This window comes from Prenolepis imparis, unplaced genomic scaffold (assembly GCF_030444845.1).
Source record: "Prenolepis imparis isolate NDT839.2.m4 unplaced genomic scaffold, iyPreImpa1.0 SCAF_9, whole genome shotgun sequence".
Taxonomy (NCBI): domain Eukaryota; kingdom Metazoa; phylum Arthropoda; class Insecta; order Hymenoptera; family Formicidae; genus Prenolepis; species Prenolepis imparis.
This window is the reverse complement of record NW_028141167.1, coordinates 6,299,932-6,323,339: the sequence shown is the minus strand read 5'-3', so window position 1 is coordinate 6,323,339 and position 23,408 is coordinate 6,299,932. Positions and strand designations below refer to the sequence as shown.

The following is a 23,408-nucleotide window of genomic DNA, read 5'->3' as shown; positions in this document are numbered from 1 at the left end:
ATAATTATTTCATAAATCACCAAGGCGCCCTGTTCTTTAGAAAAAAAATCAAACAATCTCAAAAATATAATGAAAAAAAACAATAAATTAATATGTTAAAGAAAAATGAAATCTATTTAAATCAATTTTCTTGAAAACATAAGAACATGTTAATCGATTTTTCTTATAATGTTTTATGCATATTTTATACATATACATATATATATATATAAATGATTTGTAAAGAACAACAATTAAGTATGTAATTAGAAAAATATATTTTATTCATATTATATATATTAATAACTTAATCGAAAAATTTACAAAGCTTACATATAAAAAATGCTTTGTCGGGAATGAGCGAAATATGTCAGGCACATAATTGATGTTTCTATAATCATAATAAAGTAAGTTAGTAAAGCTTATATGTGATACATAATCTTCACATTCATTTCCGCCTCTGAATCGATTGCATTTTCAATGCAATTTTTTACACGTTTATATAACAATTTGAATTCTTGCATAAATATGTATATATGTTAAATATACATACATACAGATTTAGTAAAAATATATACATATACACATACATAAATATGTGTTACGCTTTTATAAGTATAAATATTTGTACTGCAACATTGCTTAATAACACAACATATATGTGTGTATAAAGATAATTGCAACATTTCTCACATGCTGCATCTCTCTCTTTTTAACTAAATACCAATTATATATTATTATTATTATATTGCTTTACACAATCAACAAATGAAAGTAATCCCTAAAATCTCTCACAAATTAAGCAGTCTATCAGCCATCCGCAATTTTTGATTGCGATTAATTATATGCGCGCAGCACGACTTGTTAAATAATACGATTAAATATATTCTCATTTTTTTTATTGTAGAAGGCGGTTAGAAATTAACTACGAAATGATATATTATGATCTGTAAAAACTAGTTTAACTAATTGAATTAAGCTATTCAATCAGCATCATTTGGAAGAACAATACGCGCTTATATCATCAAACACACGTACATTAATAATGGCAGAGCCAGATTGTCCATTTGATTTGTGCACCCTTCAATCAATGATATTGATATGGCTGCCAGAATACTTCTCAGCAGTAACCAGTAATTGTCCATAAAACCTGATAAAATATAAATAACCAGAAATAAACAATAGTTTTAGAAATAAAGAAAGCGTCGGAAAGATATAAGAATCGAAATATCTACCGCAACATGTCAGACTGAATATTATGCAAAGTTGGCAAACTATGCATGCGACAGTGCCTTCAATACTTTTCTCCGTATCCAACCACTTGTGTGAACCCCATCTGCTACCGACAAAGCTAGCAGCAGTATCACCAATTCCTACTGTTAACACACCACTGAGTAATACCAATAGTGTCAAATTATTAGTTGGCATCCAAAGGGGAAACGATAGACCACAGAATAAATATATAGGTGTCAATGAGACCAAAGAGTCCTTTTCATCGGCAAATACAGCAAATCCTTGATGTAAAACTCCTCCCAAAGGTGGGATGTTCAAAAATCGAATAACCTAATATAAATTTATCAACAATTATCATTTGGAAATAAATAGAAATTTCATTAAATAACTGATATATGCGATACAACTATAAATACCTCAATAATAATACATAGTGCCAACATCAAGCCACTGGCAAGATATAAAAGTGACGGCTCATATATCATGCCAGGGATATATACAAATACAGCTAATATATGAAAATATTTTCTAGTCAAAGTCGTAGCTTGGTTTTTTGATAATATCTGATAAATTATTGTAAAGATGCTTAGCAAAAGACATATTGCCCAATATAAAATTATTGCAATCTGTAACATTTCAAATAAAAATAAAATCAATAATTAAATTTATAATCTCTTGTCTCATAAATAATTTATAAATAATTCATATAATTTTTCCAAAATAATGTAAATTATATAATAAAACATCACATTTTTATATATATTTGCTTACCCTTTCATGACTGCTGAAAACAAAAGAAATTATCCACATTACTGGATTTTGATCGAGAATAATGTAAAGTATTGGAAGAGTTATAAAACATATGAGATTGATTGTCATTAAATAAAAGTATTTCGTATTACGCAAGATAGGGAAATATCCACACAGAAGACACACCAACACTACATACAGTATTCCAACCTGTAATGATATGTTAAGGAAATGTAAAAAGTAAGCAAGATATCAGGATACTGGATTTTTGCATTTTACTACCTGCAACAAAACTGTGCTGATATCATTGTCATGAATTGGAGGTAAATGATATCGCAAGGGTAAATTGGTAACAGCTGACATCAAAAACAAAACAAAACTATGCATAACCGCTGTTGCCTCTCCCATTGTGAAGCAATATGGAAAAGCTGACATTAATTGCAGGACACTCCATGTGCCCAGACTTCCAACAGTTAAACCCAATACGACACTCGTTAGCAGTCCTATTCTTATTTAATTAATATAAAGATATAATCAGAATTGCGTATCATTCATTATTCAATTTTATGTATCAAACACATGCTATTTATAACACAATATAATCGGGGCTTTTTCAAAAAATAATTTGCAGATTGATATACCTCTGTTAGCTAAAAATAGAAAGAGCAAGGATGTTACAATTGCAGGCAGAAAGTATATGGCGTGAAAATCTTTTGCTGCAACTTGCTTTATCGAAAGTCGCATGTAAAGACAAACGGAGCAAAGAACAAGGCCAAAACCTGCGGTTCCTACACACAAACATATCTCAGAATAACTGTTCTCTTCTTTCAATATTGTAACTGCGGCACTTAAACCGACTAAAATACCCAACCATAATCCGCTGTTCGCGTTTGGTCTGCAATAAAAATATTAAATAACATAAATATATGTCAATCTAACCTTACTTTTCCAACATTCTTTTCAATCATTCTTAACAAGAATAATATTAAATAATAATGATTATCGTTGCTATAAACGGTGTGGCGCGATCAATATTAAATTAACGCAATTTTAATCGTTATAATAAACATTCATAATAAAAACAACCGGTTCGCATTTGAAGGTTATCTCATTCTTCGAGGGAAAAAATCAACCATACCTGTGTTGTATGCCGTTGCATTTGACATTTTCTAGTATTCTTTTCTCAAGATGTTCATATTTTGCTAATAATATATCCATTTTTTCTCTCGATTAAAAGAAATCGCTTTTCATAGCAACAATACGTCAACACTGCACAACGTCGTCACCGTACTTTGGACATGGAAAAATGTTGCAGACGATCGTGTCATTCGAAAGAATAAATCGCACTCTCTCTCTATTTTACACTCTACTGCGTGACGCATAATCGAATGACGTTACAACAGCTGATTATCATACGCTAAAATACGCTTCATTACGTCGGTATCGCTTTAGAGTAGAGATATCGATTATATCGAACTAAAATATTCAAAATTTTTAACTAATTGTAAAACATACAATTCGCATTAGAAATTCTATGATATTATCGTCATCTGCAAATTTCTTATCACTATTCCTTTTGTTTTTCTTTTAAACGCGATAAAATATTTTAATACCATTTTTTTAATACAATTTTGTCATCTTCTCGATAATTTATTAGATATTTTATTCACGAAGAAATATCCGCTAATATTATATGTTATATATATCAGCAAATATTATACATATTATATATATATTAGCGGATATTTCATCGTGAATAAAATATCTAGTAAAAAATATCGGGAAAGTAATAAAATTGTATTAAAATAACATATATGAGCTCTAAAAGATATTTTATTGCATTTAAAGAAGAAAAACAGGAGTAGTAATAAAAATAAATTTGCAGCGAACGATAAAATCATATAGAATTTCTAATGCGTGGAAAATGGATTACAATTAATTAAAATAAATATTTCAGTTTGAAAAAAAGATTAGGAAACATTTTATGATTCAAAAAGTGGATTCAACCTAATTCATTTTTAAAGAGAACATTAATGATTATGCATTAATGATAATGCATCAGATGTAGTTAACTTTTTTGTAATACATAATACATTCATTCATGTTGATTAATAATTTTACTTTACATTAGTTAAAATAAAATTGTATTAAAATAATATATATATATATATATATATATATATATATGTATGTATATAATATATATATACAATTTAAACTAATGAAAAGTAGAAAATATAATAATAATAAATTAAATAATTTTTATCTAGTAAACGTAAAGAAAGATTTTTTATCCTTCAATTTTAAATATATAATATTAGATTTATTAATTCTTCTTAAGGATTTTAATTGGAATGATTAATTAACCATCTAAATATTTATTGGGACTTATGATTAAGTAACTTATATGAACTTCCCACCCTTCTATCCGTCTATGTATGTCATATATGTATTTGTTTATATTAATTTATTTACTTATTAAAATTTTTGTACGGGGCGCGATGAAAAACTATCATCTCAATCCCCAACCTGAAAACACAAGAATATCTTTCTTACCTTGTCTCTTTCCCTTCGACGACTTGTCAAATAAAAAACGTTAAAATAACTAACGTTTTTAAACAGAACAATTGATAATATATAATCATTATTTAATTAAACGATATACTTATTATTAACTTGTGATTAGATAATTTATAGTTTTATATGTATACAATCACGAGAAGAATCATTAATAAATGTATTGATTGTATATTTCAATTTAAAGAGAGAATATTTGTCATATTAAAGTTTTTTCTTATTATAAAGTAATTCAATAATAATTCAATAATAATTAAATAAGAAGATAAATCGCGGACAAATAAATAAATCAACAATAATGAGATTTGTGAAAATAATCGCGCTATTATGTCGTGTTCGATAACTAAAGGATTTTATCAAATAAAGTTCTGTTTGCACGATGGTGGTTAATATCATATAATCTACTGTCTATCTATTATTTGAGGTAACGGATCTACAATATCAATAATCTACAATCTACACTCTACGTCACTACAATCAAATATTAACGAAATCGTTACCTCCTAATAAAATTATAGCACTCACCAACCGATGCGTAGCAGCGGAGTTGATGAGATTATGCGAAGCTACGTTGCTCTCTGTAACACAAATAAAATTTAAATTATAGAAGCGGTCACTATAGTAATTATAATATTTTAGAAAATTATTATATATAATTAATTTTATATATAGTAATTGAATTTTATAAAATTTGTGATGCGCGCAATACTAAGCAGAAATATAATTAAATAATTTGATAAATTTCGATTTAATATAATGTACCTCTCTCTCTAATAAACAAAAATAAATACTCACCCTAACGCTGCTCCGCTGATGCCCGATGTCTCTTCCAGACCTCCTTCGCTCCTCCCAACTCGTGAAGATGTTCAGCAGTTGATCTGTAACATTTAAATTAATTCCAAATTGAAACAGCGTCTAAAATAATTAATATATTTAAAACAATTATTGTTATCATATGTATTCTGTTTAATATTCCGATCATATAATATAATAAGCACAAATATATATAAGCGGTCACGCAGAAAATTATTATTGTATATATATTTTAATTTTATAATAGAGTAATTAAATTTTATAAAAATTTGTGACGCGTACTATAATACTAAAGAAAAATATAATTTAATAATTTAATAAATTGAATATAGATTTAATATAATAATGTACCTGTAATAAACAAAAATAAATGCTCACCCTAGCGTTGCTCGGCCGGCGCCCGATGTCTCTCCCAGACCTCCTGCAGGAAACCAACGTCGGCAACTGTCCTCGTGGAAGCTTCGAAACACTTGCACTCGCGTTACTTTCTTTTCGTTCGCGACGCGCGGCGACGCCCGGGTTTTATACAACTATCACATCTTCGAGGCGTTTCGGTAAAACGCGCGAATCGCGAGAGCTTATTCGCGCGCGAAACCGATGCTCCGTTTTTCGCGTCGCCGCTTTTTTCAAGGACACTTATCGGAGAGCCTTATCGAACGAAGATAGCGACACTTGCCCGCGACGCACTCGCAAGTCGCCGATATTCCAAAATCGCGCAGGAGTTTCGCCGATTATTTACCGTCGAGCGCGTATCGTATTTCGACGACGTCGCGAAAGTATCGACAAAGCGGAAAAAGTGGAAAAATTTCGCGTCGAAAAGGCGCCCGTTAATTTTCGCGATCCGGAAACTCCACGAAAACTCGCGCCAACTTCAGGCGACTTGAGTCAGAGCTGCGAAGTGAAGCTCTTTCGGGAGGACGAACGTTGAGCGAGATTGCCGGTCGACGAGGTCGATCTCGCACGTGCGAACGCGATCACGATGTCGGCACGCGAGACGCTATCGGATTAATTAACGACATAACGACACTAATTAAACTCACAATGTAATTTCGCAGAGCGGCGGTGGCGCGCGAACGTTGACCACGAACGATGCGAAAGTCACGGACCAAATGGCAGCCTTCTAGATTGTGTTGGGAAATATATTCAGCTAGAGCGAAGCGCTCGATTAACCAATCGGGGCGAAGAGATTCTCCGTCTCCGATTGGCGGACAAATTTTGGTCGACCAATCGGAGGCCGAGAATCTCTTCGTCCCGACTGATTCGGTCGACCAATCGGAGACGGAGAATCTCTTCGCCCCGATTGGTTAATCGAGCGCTTCGCCCTAACTGAATATGTTTCCCAACACAATCTACAATGCTGCCATCTTCGCATTGTTCACTTTTCACTTCAACGTTCAACGTTCGCGCGCTCATTGCCGGTCCCTCGAAAGTACGAGAGAAGGTTCGTTATTGGCGTCCATCGACGTGTGCGGACGTGTTTTCTCGCGTTTTTACGCATAAAATATATTTTTTGGAAAGTATCCTCAGATCTGCGATCTGAGAGCAGTTTGAATCATTTTAGTCAATTAATGGCGCATGAGTAATCCCGAAAGCTCAAGCAGCCATAAAAGAAGAAGAAGAAGAAGAAGAAGAAGAAGAAGAAGAAGAAAGTACGAGAGCGAGTTTAATTAGTGTCGAATCGTTAATTAACGTATTAATCCGATCGCGTGTATCGACATCGTCATCCGGCAATCTCGCTCAACGTTCGTTCTTCCAAAAGAGCTTGACTTTGCAGCTCTGACTCGAGTCGCCTCAAGTTGGCGCGCGCGAGTTTCCGAGGACGGATCGCGAAAATTTTCCCACTTTTTCGGCTTTCGGTTTGTCGACTTTCGCGGCGTCGTCGAAATACGATACGCACTCGACAATAAATATACTCGGCCAAGTTCCTTCGCGACTATAGCGAAGTATATATAGTGGCGACTTTTGTGAGTGCGTCGCGGAGAAGTCGCCATCTTCGTTCGATAAGGCCCTCCGATAAATGGGCCTTGAAAGAAGCGGCGACGCGAAAACGGAGCATATCGGTTTCTCGCGTTTTACCGAAACGCCTCGAAGATGTGATAGCTAAAACCCGGGCGTCGTCGCGCGTCGCGAACGAAACAAAGTAACGCGGGTGCAAATAAGTGTTTCGACGAAGCTTCTACGAGGACAGTATTCCCGACACAAATGAGATTGGTTTCCTACGGGAAAATGGTGCCGGCGAGGAATTCCGAGTACGCCGAGACCAGATTATCTAAATGTGAGTCGAATTATTTGTTTTATTATTTATCGATAAGCGATAGGAAAATATATACGCCTAAGTATTGACTGGATTGCGTGTCAAGATAAACACTTAATATATAGCACGTTTACAATATTATACAGATTCGTGTTTTACGCACAAAAATACATAATATTGTAAATAATAAGTTATTTGGCAAAATCGAAGAGGACGGAGCTCTCCTTCAGTATTACTGTATTTATTATTATATATGTATGCTTATTATTATATGATTATTGGAATATTAAATACAGAATACATATAATAATAATAATAATTTTATTTTAAATATTAATTATTTTATACGCTGTTTGAATTTGGAATTAATTTATAATGTTACAGATCAACTGCTGAAGATCTTTACAACTTAGGAGGAGAAGGAAGTCTGGGAGAAACATATCGGGCGCCAGCGGAGCAACGTTAGGGTATTTATTTTTGTTTATTAGAGATACATTATATTAAATCAAAATTTATCAAATTATTTAATTATATTTCTGCTTAATATTGCGCGCATCATAAATTTTATAAAATTCAATTACTATATAAAATTAAATATATACAACAATAATTTTCTAAAATATAATTACTATATGACCGCTTTTATAATTTGAATTTTATTTGTGTTACAGAGAGCAACGTAGCTTCGCATAATCTCATCAACTCCGCTGCTACGCATCGGTTGGTGAGTGCTATAATTTTATTAGGAGGTAACGATTTCGTAAATATTTGATTGTAGTGACGTAGAGTGTAGATTGTAGATTATTGATATTGTAGATCCGTTACCTCAAATAATAGATAGACAGTAGATTATATGATATTAACCACCACCGTGCAAACAGAACTTTATTTGATAAAATCCTTAGTTATCGAACACGACATAATAGCGCGATTATTTTCACAAATCTCATTATTGTTGATTTATTTATTTGTCCGCGATTTATCTTCTTATTTAATTATTATTGAATTATTATTGAATTACTTTATAGTAAGAAAAAACTTTAATATGACAAATATTCTCTCTTTAAATTGAAATATACAATCAATAAATTTATTAATGATTCTTCTCGTGATTTTATCATAAAACTATAAATTATCTAATCGCAAGTTAATAATAAGTATATCGTTTAATTAAATAATGATTATATATTATCAATTGTTCTGTTTAAAAACGTTAGTTATTTTAACGTTTTTTATTTGACAAGTCGTCGAAGGGAAAGAGACAAGGTAAGAAAGATATTCTTTCGCGTTTCCAGGTTGGAGTTATTAGGATGATAGTTCTTTATCAGATCCCGTAAAAAAATCTTAAGAGATAAATAAATAATAAATGAACAATAAATATATGACATACATACACCAGATACCAGATAGAGGGGGGGGGGGGGGTTTATACATACAAGTTACTTAATTATAAATCCTGATAAATATTTAGATGATTAATTACCCATTCCAATTAAAATCTTCCTTGAGAAGAATTAATAAATCTAATATATTTAAAATTGAATGATGCAAAATCTTTCTTTATATCTGCTAGATGAAAATTATTTAATTTTGTATTATTATATTTTCTAATTTTCATTAAATTTTTTATTTGAGTGAAATTTGCAAGGTTTTACAAACAATATTAAAAGGTTAATAAATTTTAAATTAATTTTGAATAAAATAACTTCTATATTAGTTTAACACATATGAATAAAGATGTAATTTAATTATAACTATTTAAATACATTTATAAGTTTTATATTTTCACAAGATTTATCCGCTTTTTTATAAAGTTTTCAAATTCTAAACGTATGTAAAGAGACTATAATAGATTTAAAACATATTATTGCCAGTAGTCGTGACGTAAATAACAAGCTCTCACACAATCACTCTCATCAATTTTACAAAATATGTATGTTTGCAATTTTTTTAAATAAAATGTTTTTTATTTCTTTCTCCAACGAAATGAAGTAAACGGAATTAACAATTGTCAAAGATAAATTGAAAAATATATATGCCAATAGTTAACCGTACAAATCATCGATAAATTCCCGAAGGCATTTTATTATTAACAAATTTTCATAAGTCTTTGTATTTCAAGAAGTATGATATAATTGTGATGCATTTTTGAGCGAAACATTGAAAAATTGCATCTATTTTTAATATATGTATCATTTAATTTATATTTATCATTTATTTGTTTATTAAAGCTAATCGAAAATTTTATATTCACAAGATAATCTTTCGATTTAAAAAAATATCTATTACGTGATACACTCTCTCTGTTTAAAAAAATGTAATGTATTACATAAAAATGTAATATTACATAAATAATAAGTATAAAATGTATACATTTTCATTATTTATCGTGTAATTTTACACTTATTATTTATGTAATTTTACATTTTTATGTAATACATTACATTTTTTTTACAGTGTATTTATATCTATTCAAGAGTATTTTTTTACATCATTTTAAACATAATTTGTTAAATGTAATCGAATCATTTCTCATAATGAAAATTTCTCTCACTACAGCTATATTGAATTAATATTAGCAAAAAACTTTATAAAATTTTATATTATATATATATATACTACATATATATAAATTAGACTAATTAATATCATAACTATTATAACTATTCTCTTCTATTAATATTTATCTCTCTATTAATATCATAACTATTATATAAATATAAATTAATCAACCTAAAATTATTGTGAGGGAAATTCTTAAATAAAATTAACTAAAATTATACATATTTTCCTTTATTTTCACAATCTTTTTTCACAAACTACATAAACACTCTAATATACGATAACTAATGCAAGGAATAGAGCTATTTATATTCGATTATACTTATTTTAAACATTTTATAACAGAACATCACTGAATAAATATTTAGGCTTTATGCTGTTTAGCGAATGCTATTAAGCCATTAGTTGATGAATCGTGCGTTGTAACAGTTTCTGTGCTCACCAGCTCTGGTTCAATCGCTTTAGCTAACTGTTTCCCCAATTCCACACTGTATATAAAAATATTTTTTTTAATGCAAAACGTTTCTATATATTGATAAAAAATTTGAGTCATATGAAAATGTTTTTCTTACCCCCATTGGTCGTAAGAATTAATATCCCAGATGATACCTTGTACAAAAATTTTATGCTCGTACATTGCTAAGAGAGAAGAGAACAAAAATAAAAATTACAATATCTATATAAATACACAATTATACTATAATATACAGAATAATATCTGGTCAATCATGGTACAGTTAGCAAGAAAATTATCTCCCAAATTGGGAAAAAAAACATTAAAATATATAAATGTTTTTAATTGGTTGTATATAATTTTCGAGAAAGGTGATTTTGAATATGATATATATAAATTTGACTATACATCGACACTTGTTTCTCTTATAAAATATAACGTTGTCCAAATTACCATGATTTACCAAACAATTTCATATATCAATAACAGTAGCATATTTACCAATCAAAGCACCAAGAACAAAAGGTGTTAATTTCCTTACTACAATGCTATTTGTTGGTCTGTTCCCTTCAAATATCTTATGTGGTAATAATGAGTCTACTTGCTCGGCATTTAATCCTGATTTTTGCAATTCTGCTCGAGCTTCATTTTCATTTTTGCCTTTCATTAAAGCTTCGGTTTGTGCAAAGAAGTTAGCAAGTAAAATCGTATGATGTGGAGCAATCTGTAACAAATAAAAAGTCTTAATGGAAAACATAGTGATATTTGGGTGGGCTGAAAAAAGAAACTATCTAAAGAATTTTTTTTTTTTAAGAAATTAATATTTTTGAAATCAAAATTTTAAACATTTACCTTTTTAATAATAGATAAGTCTAATATTGCTATGAAAAACTATTCACCTGGTTCTGAGTTTGAACAGGAATTATGAAATCTGCTGGTACAAGTTTTGTACCTTGATGTAACAATTGATAGAATGCATGCTGGCCATTAGTGCCTGGTTCCCCCCACACAATTGGCCCTAAAAATAACAGATTTTAAAATTAATTGCAATTTACATTCATTATATATATCATACGACATACCAGTAGAATAATTTACTGTCTTTCCGGAACGAGTAACATATTTCCCGTTACTTTCCATGTCACCTTGCTGAAAATAAGCGGCAAATCTATGTAGATATTGATCATATGGTAACAATGCATGTGTTTCTGCCTTATAAAAGTTGTGGTACCATATGCCAAGCAAAGCTAATATGACAGGTGCCTGAAAAAAGTTTGATATAAATCATTAGAAGTTTAAACATTGCAGTCTTTTTTTTTTTTTTTTTTTTTTTAAGTCGAATATATACATATATTTAAATAGATATTTCTTTATATATATAATAAAAATATATTATACATATATACATTTTTAATTATAATTTTTAATTTTTAAGATTATCAGGAAAAATTACTAGCTTTCAGATATATATTTTATATATTAAAACTTAAAACTATTATGTCTGTTACAAATAATCTTTAAAGTTTGTATTCTATTCTATTTACACTCAGTAATAATAACTTACGTTTTTCTCCAGTGGTGCTGTGCAAAAATGATGATCCATAAAATGAGCGCCATTTAAAAGTCTTTCGAAGTTATCAAAACCAATTGACAAACATATTGATAAGCCAATAGCTGACCATAATGAATAACGTCCGCCAACCCAGTCCCAAAAGCCAAACATATTTTCCACATCAATACCAAACTCTTTAACTTTTTGTTTATTAGTCGACAGTGCCACAAAATGACGAGCGACTGCAGCTTCCTAGATAATTTAATATTAGAAGAAAAAGTGTTTTATATACATATATACTATATATGAAGATGTAAGAAAATGTGATGAAATAGAACATGGCATATAAATATAATTAATATTTCAATTTCTTATACGCACTTACATCTTTCAATGCTTTCAAAAGCCACACTTTGGCAGTAGTTGCATTAGTTATAGTTTCTTGAGTAGTGAATGTCTTGGAAGCTATTATGAATAAAGTCGTTTCTGGATTTAATTTTTTAAGAGTTTCGGCTATATGAGTACCATCAATGTTACTAACAAAGTGAACTCTCGGTCCAATACTATATGCTTTTAAAGCTTCGGTTACCATAAGAGGACCCTATTAAAATATAAATAAATATCAAATCATAAATACAAATATATAATTATTAAATAATTATATAACAAGAAGAACAACTTTTATATAACTTACTAGATCAGAACCACCGATTCCAATATTAACAACATCTTCAATAGGTTTACCAGTAAATCCTTTCCATTCTTTTGTCAGTACCTGCAAATAAACATATTATGTATACCAAGATATATCTACAGACAAAACAAATCTTACCTCATTTGTGAAATTTTTCATATGCTCTAATACTGCATTAACATCAGGCATCACATCCTTCCCATCTACTAATATCGATGCATTGCTTCTGTTACGCAAAGCAATGTGTAAAACTGCTCTATTCTCTGTGAAATTGATCTTTTCACCATTAAACATAGCGTTTCTTGCAGCTTCTACCTCTCGTGCACGAGCCTGTAGAGTGATGCAATATATAGTGAGATTTTAAAATGGCATTTAAAAAGTATCAAAGTATAATTTTATGCAAGTAAATTTCATACCAAGTTGAATAATAAGCTAAGTACTTCTTCATTAATCCTATTTTTAGAATAGTCCAACAAAATAGGCCCATCTAGCGGTGTAGACACTTTCAAGCTTATTTGACAGAAAAGCATAATAATTATTTATTTAATATATATATAAATTTTTCTAAATTTACTTTGCAAAAGCATAAAACAAGACAAAAGCGTGAAACAAGATAACATTTAGTTATAAAATAAAAAATAATGGCCTCAGAGTTTGCATTCAATGTTTTCTATATTTAATAGAAAATTTATACTTTTTTAACACTTAATAAAAGATTCTATGTAAAGTTGATATTGCTAAATATATATATTATATAAGATATTTTTTTCACAGTGAGTACTCTTTAATGTCATTTCAAAGTCATTTCATGGTCACATTTAAGATGAAAGTGACATACCTAAATTTCTCGAAACGTTTAGGATCTTGTTGAAACATATTATATATATTAATCTTCGAGCCATTGCTGTCGAAATATTGTTGCAATTGGTTCCACGCAGGTTCAGTCAATAGATCCGCCTTAGGTTTCATTTTTTTGTAATTCAAGTAAACCGCGTATGACCTTCAAAAGAATGAAAATCCACTACCGGTCGCCAGTTACTATCACTATATTTTTTCTTTGACAAGATGGTGACTTGGATCTTGCGCTGTGAAGCGCTATACTCACAATCAGCAATCAGCTGTGAAAGGCAAGTGAGAGGGTCTAGTAAACGAGCGAGAAAAAGATAAGATGAATGAGGGAGGGAGAAAAGAAAGAGAGGTGAATGAAGCTAGAATGAGAGAAAAGGACGTATTACATATGTATATCAGATTCTCTTTATGTGTGTAGAATATGCTCTTTGCACACATTGTATTCTGAATGCAAACTGATATATTTTTCGTAATGTCAATTAATTCATAAAAGCATAAAAAGCGAAAATATTAAAATCAAATGAAGAATGTCTGAATTGAAACCAAACTGCATTATTTGCAATTTAGAATAAAAATTAAAAATACATAGTTTATATATCTTATTAGAATAAATGAATTCTATTATGTGATAGGATAATAAATTAATAACATATATTTTTTCATAGTCAACTTATATTTATTTTACAATATTCAAGTGCATAATTTACACTTTATATACAAGCAATAAATTATATTAAGTAGTTAATTATCACAACTAGTATGTTTACTTTAGTAATTATTGTAATTATATTACATAGTTTCTGCAACGTATATATAGCAAAACATTTGAGTGAGCAGTTTTACTCAGAAAATATCGAAGGCAGGATTAATGTAATTCCAAACTTTACAAATCTTTGATATATATTATATTAATGTATTTACAGAATTTTTCCAAATCATAAAAATCAATGTAAAAAACAGAAATTTTTTCAATAATTTTAATTATCTCGCGCGTAAACGACAAAGGCAATTAAAAAGGCTTCGATATCTAAAGATGGGACGTACATTAAGCGAAGAAATAGTGAATACGAATTTGTGTTTAAAGCTGGAGGGTGTGTTTACTATGACGAATATGAATAGAACATTTGTTAGTGTTCGATCTTTTAGAATTAATTTATTTGTAAAACGATACAAATCGATCAAAAAAAGTTCGTGCACAATTTGGCTAGTATTATTATATATTTGCTATTCGCCACTGTTTGGTCCGAATTCACACGTTATTTTATTACCGCGTGCATACATGTAACATTATCGTTGTGTTATCAATAATGTCCAACATTTTCACAATTTTCTATTTATTTCTTTTTTCCAAAATCCGGAATTACTCGCACAATAATTATTATATCCGATATTTTTTATGCAACAAATAATGAATCTAATTCAATGCAAAAAAAGGGAGTAAACAATATGAATACGAATGTCTGAATTCGTTGTTCATTCGCTTAATGTATATACACACCTTAACACAATAGATATGCATACAATAGATTTGTATACAATTCGCGTTTTTAAACCAGCTAGTAGCAGAGTTCAGCCTTCATTATTATTTTCAGTTTGACATAATGACGTCAAAACGTCCTCGTAATGCTGCATATTGGTCTCAAATGTTTCCAATTGTTTAGTGAGATCTCCCAGTTGTTCCGCAAGCGTTCTTTCTTCCATAAAGGCCTGCAATTGCGGTGCACTTTGACACTCGCGATAAAATGCCCCTACATCGCTATTAGTATTCGTGACTGCAAAAGGGGTTTTCTGCAACAATAATATTCAAAATTTGATTCGTGCACATATACAGAGTGTGAAATTTGCCTAAATTATAAGGCTCTCCAAAAATATTCCACCTAATTTTATACAAATTTATGTGTTTGCTTGAATATAGTATATTAATTTCATGATTATTATGTATTATACGTAATTTCCAGTTTTATAGAATCTATATAACTTTACATTTAAAATTGCAATACTATATACATATACATATAGTATATATGTCAGCAGTATATACATATGATATCCAGATGGTAATCTTTATATAATTAGGCGAAATATTTTTGTATACTTATAATAGGCAAATTTTAAATTGTGAAACATGATACTATGAGTTGTCGTGATAGCGTGTTCGGATTAGGAGCATCAATTACCAAATCTACCATAATAAAATCATCGTTGGCACTAGTCATTGAACAACTACTCCTTCTAGATCCATTTTGAGAGGCGCATTTTGAAGTCGTATTATCGTTATTGAGTCTTTCGTTATTTCCATTATTACTATCAGTTGTGGTAGCTGCTGTTGCAGTCTTTGTATTTGTGGGATCTATTAGTGATAGTGGAGGAGGCGACGTTTGTTTGGGTGTCAATAAGGATCTGAATGGTACGTCCGGTATCACAAGATCCTCCTCATTGACAATTACAGGCTTGTTTATTACAAATGCACCAACTTTGATAGTATCGCTGAGGGACTTTGATGTTTCCTCGCTATATAATTATATATATAACATTATTATACGTGTGTATACATTTCTTAATTAAACATTTTTAACGCAAATTTTATTATAATATTCGGAATTTTGTTTACTGACCTTAACTGATATCGTGCATGGCGTGGACTTAAGTCTGAGTGAAAATGATCACTCTTAAGCATGATAGAATCTCGTCCCTTATGAGTGGGGGATATGGTCATTTTCGTTCTGTAAGAGACTGACAAATGTATAGTACCCACTGGAGTACACAATTGACCCACTCTCATATGTTTATAATTATCACCTGTCATAAATGACATTTAAACAATATATGAAAAAAAATCCTTAAAATTCCTAACTTAAATAATAATTAAATATACCTAATATAATAATTAAATATACCTAAATTGTGCAGTTGTGGCTCTCCCATATATATTCGGTAGCACATAGTATAAGAATCTGGTCCTTGACGTCTGCTTAGTTTGTAAGCAGGTGCAGTTCTTGACACAGAAAGCAAAGACTTCAATAAAATTCCCATTCTATTATACACAGTATATGTTACTCGCACAGTTGGATCGCTTTGCTCTGGCAAAACACCAAGACTCCAAGTTTCCAAAATCATCTTGTCACCCTCTACTGTTTTCAGAGAAATTTCTATACAGAGAGGTACAGATGAACTAACTATTTCTCCGCATAGTGCTCTCTTAGCATCGGCTGAGACCTCAGGTAGCTCTTTTATTGCCAGATTAAACTACAAAATCAAATACAGACACATTTAGATTTCTTCAAGTATCAAGAAACAAAAATATGAATGCGAATGTTCATATGAACCATTCAATTTATTTGGTTTAATTCAATATTTCAGTTTTATCCCAAAAAGCTTTCTCCTAAAGATAATTTCTACATAAAATATAGTTGATTTTGTCTGTTTAAAAATGAAAATAGGTCGAATAGATCCTAACAAAAAGCAGCGGGATAAAACCAAGTAAATTGTATGGACTACAGCAAACTTTACTTTTACCCAATCGCCGGCGGAGGAATCCGGTTTACACGTGGTATTAACTTTCTGGCCCGATCTTGATTGCACTATAATTTGGGCGGCTCTTAGCGCCAGGTATTTCGTGAACTTTTCCAAATCTTTTTTGTCTTGCATGCTGAGTTGCGTTGACATTGTATACAATATGTAAATAAACCGACCTCATAGACGTTCCACGAAGTCACGGGAACGAGAGGTACGTTGTAGCATCGTAATAAAATAGCACCGCATTCTTGACTTGTATGAGACCATGTTTTTCTCGTACACTATACATCCACGTTTACACGCGCTTGACACGCACTCGACGTACTTCGACCTTTTCACTCGGATATCTAAGTTTACAGGCGGATCTAATCGCGAGTGCGATAGGTTTCTTTGGAAAATTCCTCGGCCAACTTATCATCATTGATGCGTGATCTGTCACTCGTTAAGGAATGCAAACGTGCGGCAGGTGGTGACCCTATTAGAAGCTTCAAAAGACCAGATGTCAGTCGTGGATACAGATATTAGAAAGCAATCACGAGTAGCGGATTGACAAAGTTTATAACCTTGTGCTAAGATCCTTGCCTTGCCAATAGTCCAGGATGCGCGCGAAAATATTGACAAGCATTTTTTTTCCTATTTTCTATTTTCGCGACACGCTATACACGCAGATCGATTAAAGAAGAAATCACGTTGTTCTTCGCTATTCTCTCATTCATTTCTCTTATCCACTGTATATTCCCGAATATATACATATTTCCAAATGGAGGCATAAATACCACGCATGCGTAAAAAGCTTGCTACTTTCGTGCTAGTTCTCATGTAAGCTAGTAAATTATTAGAAATGCTGCATACTGTGCAGACAAGAAGTTCTTCCAATTAGCTATCGACATTGGATAGAAAATTTTTAAGAGTCCCTAGTCAAGATTTTAAAAAATTTCAACGCTTGTTATAATAATTCATTCTTTTTCCCTCTCTCTCAGATTATTTTCTCAATACGAGAGCTAAAATAACGGAAAGTTCACTTGCGAAAAATTCATTTCTTCTTCGTTTCGCACAAGAATTGAATATTTTATTATTTATATTTTTAAATTAATAATATAATCATTTTTGCATCAAACTTTCACATTTCGAAAGAAATAAAAATTATGTATTGTTATAATGAAACAAGAATTCTTCTTTTATAATTTTAATAATAAATCACAATGTAATATGAAATTCAATTATTGTAAAAAAAAATATATATATATATATATGTTTTCTCAAAATACGAAAATTTGGCGTAAAATGATGTTAAATTAATTTATACAAATAGTTTCTTGATTAGAGACTAACAATAAGATAAATTTATATTTTTTAAATAAACGTTTAGACTTAAATTTTTATATACAATGTTAATTCGCAACTATCAAAATTAATTTGATATGCAAGAAAACAAAGAAAATATTTATCTTATTTTTATATATTATACAATATTAATATTTTGAGACAATAATAAATTAATTGTCACATTGTATTTAGCTATCGTTTCTCTCGGCATATTATTGTTAAGATATGCGATTGTCTTGTTGATACTCGAATGAGAAAGTATAGTGTTAGTGCGAGATGCTCCGTATTTGAATTCCTTTTTAAAAGGCGATCGCAATAATTATATCCCGAAATAATTCACTATGATCATTATAATTAACGATTAATCAACTTTCGCTAAACGACGCGTAATAAACTACTGTTTCGCGATATAAATTTTATTTAAAAATATTAAAAATATTTATAACATATTTTAGAATTATTAATTTTGTTTATATATCCATATAAGATAAAAATTATATAATTTATTAACATTATTTTTCCCTAAATTTTTATTTTGTTCCAGAAAAACTGCAATATTTTAAGAAAACAAAAAAAATTATAACTACTCCTACATAAGTTATAACAAAGAGTTTAATTAGAAAAGAATTAAAGAATATTTTTTATAAGTATACCAAATGTGAAAAACAATAGGGTATATTTAATACTTTGTCATTTAAATTATTTCTCGTGTATATAAAATTATTAAAGAATACGTGCAATATTTTAAGAAAACAAAAAAAAAATTATAACTACTCCTACATAAGTTATAACAAAGAGTTTAATTAGAAAAGAATTAAATTAAAGAATATTTTTTATAAGTATACCAAATGTGAAAAACAATAGGGTATATTTAATACTTTGTCATTTAAATTATTTCTCGTGTATATAAAATTATTAAAGAATACGTGTAATAGTCAGGTTTTTAAAAAATAAGATTTGTGAAGTGACTTCTGCTTCAGACATTTTCGAGCAAACTTTAAATAAATTATCTCTTGATTTAAAGAAATAATGTTTAATATGACGTTGCAGCTAGTAAATTGATATTTAAATTTTTGCATTAGCTGTGACGATAAAGAAATGAACTGAGACAGCGATACACACACAATTATCTATAGATACAATTTACGTGTCTAAATTGTGATATGCTTATCGTCCGTACTTCCCGGGAATACCGTTGATCATAAGATCAGCATGTTACTTATATCACAAACGCGAATGAATTTCTTCTCTTTTTCTCGCGAGACTTCGTCGAAGTATGTCCAATTCGGTAATTCGTTATTCGCTTGCGGATGTCGCAAAGTACAATGGCAAAAACGGGGTCAGAACTTGGATCGTGATCTATGATAATGTTTACGATGTGACGGATTACATGTCTCAGGTACATTAATTTACACAATAGAATCAAATATGTACATAATAAAGTATATGTGAGTTTGAGCGTAACGCATGCAAACATTTTTAATAAACTATGTACATGATGAAACATTAATTTATGTTTTACAAATCCATGTGTGATTAATTAACAATAACATATAATTTTAATGAGATTTATAGCACGCATTTCAGGTTTTTTTTAATTCATAAATTTACTAAATATATAAAATGTGGCAAATATCGTAATACAATTGGGAAAGTGTAGCGATTCTCTAGCAAAACTAAAAGTAATGCAAACTAATATATTAATTTTGTATCAAGTTTCTTATTTTTATGAAAGTCAATTTTGGAAACTAAGAAAATTAGTTGGAAAAATGAGAAATAAGATTTTTTCTTTGTTTTCTATAAATTTAAATATCTTTTAATGATCTTGAGTGATATACGTTATGCTGTAGTGATTATCGAACAATGATATTAAAAACACATTTTAAAAAATAAAGAACAATAAAATGTACTAACAAATAAATTTAAAAACTAATCGAAAATTAATAAAAGGTCTACATAAAAGATGTCAAATCTTTTTATATATATTTTTCTTTTTAAATTCTTATATTTTTATTCATAGACGTTACTAAAACAAAATTAGATAAATTTAAGAAATATTTTTATCGGCTCTCAGTATTTAATAAATAAATAAATATGATTTTTTAAAACGACCAATAGAGCCAAGCACGAAAATTAATTCTAATTTTTAGAACTGTATCTCTTGGTTTGAGATTACTAAGTTCCATCAGTTCATAATCCTCGAACTTTACAACGGGAAAATAGGCGAGAAAAATATTGGTCCGAAAAATTAGAATTAATTTTCGTGCTTGGCTCTATTAGTCGTTAAAAAATCATATTTATTTAAAAATTACAATAGATAACTTATGACAAAAGATCATCCAAGTTTAACAAAAAGAAAAGGCATTTCTATAATTTTAATTATATCCCGTACGTGTATTAATTTATCTGTCATTATTTTATTTTATTATTATGATAGAATATATCAATTTTCATATAAATTGTTTACTTTTTACAAACTATTACTACAAGTATTTACTACAAGCTATTACAAATAATTTAATAAATAAGATTGATAAAAATATTGCAGTAAATAAATTAATTATAGCATCCCGGTGGTCCAGAATTAATTGAAGAATATGCAGGAAAGGACGCGACAAATGGGTTCGATGAATTCGGTCATTCTTCAGACGCGAAAAAAATGCTTAAAGAATATTTAGTTGGCGAACTTGAAGATGTAAGCTTTGATAAATTTAAGATTATAATTAGATAAAAAAAAAATAATTATTTGCATCAATATTATTCGAAAATCGTTCAAACTTACACAATAGAATTCTAAAATTTGTATAAATGATAACACATTGGACATACATAATTTATTCTGTAAGATATAATTAGAGATATAATATAATGCCGGATGTAACTATATATTACAGGAAGATAAAAAAGCCAATAGAAAGAAAAAATATGTTATTTCTAACGAAATAAAAACCGAGAAAACGGATAAACAGAAACGAAGGTAAACTTTTAGTAATATTAATTCTCAAATTAATTGGAACGAAAACAGTTTTTATATCATTTAATTTTACTAATTAACATAGAGAGCGCAAAAAATATACATTTATCTATTGAGAAGTAATATTTCTCTAGAAACGTGAAATATATTATTATAAAAATTTCTTAACATTTTTAGAAAAAATTAATTTAATAATATGATATTTTTTAGAAATACTAAATTAATATAGAATAAATACATGAGCATATTTTTATTATGTATTTAAATTAATTTCGCCGCTTTCAAAAGCTATTTATTTCATTTTTCAGAATCTTAACAATATTGTGCGGCAAATGTACATCTTGAAGAACGTGTTGTCTAGAAAGATAATTATATATATAATATATAATTTTATTTATTAAGTTATTATCACATTTGCTGTATTTATATACGATATCGCACATGACGATGAGCACGTAATTTCGATAAGAATCATTAATTATATCGTAGTATTAAATACAATCCGCTTATCATATGTGACATGGAAAATCCTTAAGAACGAATAAAGAAAACCAATAATAATCCGCGATAGTCCGCGAATATAAATGAGTCATGCGTCATTTGCTTATCGCGTTCATAGACCTATGACAAGCAAGCTTTGCGGAATTTCCAATTATTAATTGTAATTCGATTTCCTTAACAGAATTCCGAACTGCAATAAATTCTATTTTTTTTTGTAAGTTAATCTTTAATTTAGCTCATATAGAGTGAAATTAAATTTTTAATTCTTAAATTATATGAACAATTTTATACACATACAGTTGATAACGTATTATTGATATATTTATAAAGTAAATGATTAATATCGCGAATTACGAAAGAATGTATAATGTACCTGAATGAAATGATATGCGTGAAATAGATAACGTATGCCGATACTGGATACCACTTGTCACATAAAACACTTCGAAATTACACTTGCGTTGCACACGAGGAAAGTACGTTTTATGATACGTGTGGTGAATTATGCCAAGGCTTCTCCCCCTTTACACGCTATTGTAAAATTTCTTTTAAATTTTCCTCTATTAGATCGTATTATACAATTGAGGGATTATTTAAATCAAAAGAAATTTAATAATATAACCAGCGCTCAAATATATTATTTATAAAAAATATTTATGACTAAATATAATAGTTGGAAGAAAATGCATATAAATTTAATTTAGATGTATTTAAATTTAAATCTAATCTCCAATTACACATACTTAATCCATCGCTCTTGATTTTCCTCGCTATTGAAATTTATATCAGTTGTCACTCTGACTATCTTGCGTCAGAGTATATTTTTTTTCATTATTTTCCTCATTTATCTATAATATAGTGACGAAACCTATTCATAATTTTATCACTATTATTCCTTTACATTTTCCAATCATTGGCGCTTATCTCCATTTTTACCTTCTTTCGTTTGGTTTTTTAAATTTGTTTTTTTCTGCCGCTCTATATTCCTTTTCCATTACTTTCATTCCATCACTCTGTCTTTTACTGGGTTTTAAAAATATGAAATCGCAGGTATATTTGCTTTTCAAAAACATATTACACGTCTAAAGAGAGACAGCAAGAAAAGTAAAAAAAAAAAAACAATTCTTGTACTCGAACCAGATGGCTATTATACAAAATAATATACTCGTCTGAACATAATCATTCATGATGGATTATGCGATGCGTTGTCAGATGGTCTCACTAAAACCATTAACAGTAGTAATAACATATAGTTAATCTGCGAGACCTAACAGTAATAAACTCAATATACACTAATTAGATATTTATTAGATTACGCCAATTATAAAAAACACAAAATTGCAAAGTCGTACCAATAGTCAGGATTAATATACA

General features: G+C 29.4%; 4 protein-coding genes and 2 long non-coding RNA genes across 9 annotated transcripts; 2 read left to right on the top strand and 4 right to left on the bottom strand.

Annotated features, from left to right (window-relative positions):
- Positions 1-240: 240 nt before the first annotated feature.
- On the bottom strand, positions 241-3,462 carry Dolk (Dolichol kinase). The gene is made up of 7 exons (XM_083046217.1): positions 3,101-3,462; positions 2,604-2,857; positions 2,245-2,465; positions 1,984-2,172; positions 1,629-1,838; positions 1,215-1,542; positions 241-1,129 (listed from the first exon to the last, which is right to left on the bottom strand). The coding sequence occupies exons 1-7, from the start codon at positions 3,178-3,180 to the stop codon at positions 996-998; spliced, it is 1,416 nt and encodes a 471-aa protein (XP_082902343.1). The 5' UTR covers positions 3,181-3,462; the 3' UTR covers positions 241-995.
- Positions 3,463-4,089: 627 nt separating this feature from the next.
- Positions 4,090-6,448, bottom strand: LOC145940907 (uncharacterized). Its single transcript, XR_014426088.1, has 3 exons — positions 5,731-6,448; positions 5,335-5,417; positions 4,090-5,117 (listed from the first exon to the last, which is right to left on the bottom strand). It is a non-coding gene; the product is annotated as an uncharacterized LOC145940907 (long non-coding RNA).
- A 332-nt stretch (positions 6,449-6,780) lies between these two features.
- LOC145941209 (uncharacterized) lies at positions 6,781-8,526 on the top strand. Its single transcript, XR_014426142.1, has 3 exons — positions 6,781-7,627; positions 7,991-8,073; positions 8,278-8,526. It is a non-coding gene; the product is annotated as an uncharacterized LOC145941209 (long non-coding RNA).
- Positions 8,527-10,383: 1,857 nt separating this feature from the next.
- Positions 10,384-13,984, bottom strand: Pgi (glucose-6-phosphate isomerase). Its single transcript, XM_083046930.1, has 11 exons — positions 13,707-13,984; positions 13,285-13,378; positions 13,007-13,198; positions 12,869-12,949; positions 12,560-12,775; positions 12,187-12,426; positions 11,705-11,885; positions 11,522-11,640; positions 11,124-11,346; positions 10,741-10,807; positions 10,384-10,656 (listed from the first exon to the last, which is right to left on the bottom strand). Exons 1-11 carry the CDS (start codon positions 13,835-13,837, stop codon positions 10,533-10,535), a joined length of 1,668 nt encoding a protein of 555 aa, XP_082903056.1. The 5' UTR covers positions 13,838-13,984; the 3' UTR covers positions 10,384-10,532.
- A 466-nt stretch (positions 13,985-14,450) lies between these two features.
- Positions 14,451-17,998, bottom strand: Atg13 (Autophagy-related 13). Of its 4 annotated transcripts, XM_083046155.1 has the most exons (6): positions 17,797-17,998; positions 17,228-17,718; positions 16,615-16,963; positions 16,333-16,516; positions 15,895-16,228; positions 14,453-15,505 (listed from the first exon to the last, which is right to left on the bottom strand). In XM_083046155.1, the coding sequence occupies exons 2-6, from the start codon at positions 17,381-17,383 to the stop codon at positions 15,287-15,289; spliced, it is 1,242 nt and encodes a 413-aa protein (XP_082902281.1). In that variant the 5' UTR covers positions 17,384-17,718; positions 17,797-17,998; the 3' UTR covers positions 14,453-15,286. The 4 variants fall into 4 exon arrangements, with proteins under 4 accessions (XP_082902283.1, XP_082902284.1, XP_082902281.1 ...); XM_083046157.1 differs by having other exon boundaries at positions 14,451-15,505; positions 15,904-16,228; positions 17,228-17,998; XM_083046158.1 differs by lacking the exon at positions 17,797-17,998 and having other exon boundaries at positions 14,452-15,505; positions 17,228-17,405.
- Positions 17,999-19,797: 1,799 nt separating this feature from the next.
- Positions 19,798-22,733, top strand: LOC145940594 (cytochrome b5). Its single transcript, XM_083045922.1, has 4 exons — positions 19,798-19,958; positions 21,126-21,254; positions 21,454-21,536; positions 21,842-22,733. Exons 1-4 carry the CDS (start codon positions 19,836-19,838, stop codon positions 21,876-21,878), a joined length of 372 nt encoding a protein of 123 aa, XP_082902048.1. The 5' UTR covers positions 19,798-19,835; the 3' UTR covers positions 21,879-22,733.
- Positions 22,734-23,408: the final 675 nt, after the last annotated feature.

Bases quoted from the DNA above. Each gene is read 5' to 3' on its own strand.
- Dolk (XM_083046217.1), bottom strand. From the start codon at position 3,180: ATGGATATATTATTAGCAAAATATGAACATCTTGAGAAAAGAATACTA. The intron at 2,466-2,603 runs GTATATCAATCT...AAATAAGAATAG, and splicing joins TCTATTTTTAGCTAACAGAG to GACTGCTAACGAGTGTCGTA. The intron at 1,130-1,214 runs GTAGATATTTCG...ATATTTTATCAG, and splicing joins ATTCAGTCTGACATGTTGCG to GTTTTATGGACAATTACTGG.
- Pgi (XM_083046930.1), bottom strand. From the start codon at position 13,837: ATGAAACCTAAGGCGGATCTATTGACTGAACCTGCGTGGAACCAATTG. The intron at 11,886-12,186 runs GTAAGTTATTAT...AACTTTTTTCAG, and splicing joins CAGCACCACTGGAGAAAAAC to GCACCTGTCATATTAGCTTT. The intron at 11,641-11,704 runs GTATGTCGTATG...TGTTATTTTTAG, and splicing joins GACAGTAAATTATTCTACTG to GGCCAATTGTGTGGGGGGAA.
- Atg13 (XM_083046155.1), bottom strand. From the start codon at position 17,383: ATGTCAACGCAACTCAGCATGCAAGACAAAAAAGATTTGGAAAAGTTC. The intron at 16,517-16,614 runs GTATATTTAATT...CATTTATGACAG, and splicing joins GCCACAACTGCACAATTTAG to GTGATAATTATAAACATATG. The intron at 15,506-15,894 runs GTAATTGATGCT...TTATTGTTGCAG, and splicing joins ATTTTATTATGGTAGATTTG to AAAACCCCTTTTGCAGTCAC.
- LOC145940594 (XM_083045922.1), top strand. From the start codon at position 19,836: ATGTCCAATTCGGTAATTCGTTATTCGCTTGCGGATGTCGCAAAGTAC. The intron at 19,959-21,125 runs GTACATTAATTT...AATTAATTATAG, and splicing joins TGACGGATTACATGTCTCAG to CATCCCGGTGGTCCAGAATT. The intron at 21,537-21,841 runs GTAAACTTTTAG...TTCATTTTTCAG, and splicing joins ACGGATAAACAGAAACGAAG to AATCTTAACAATATTGTGCG.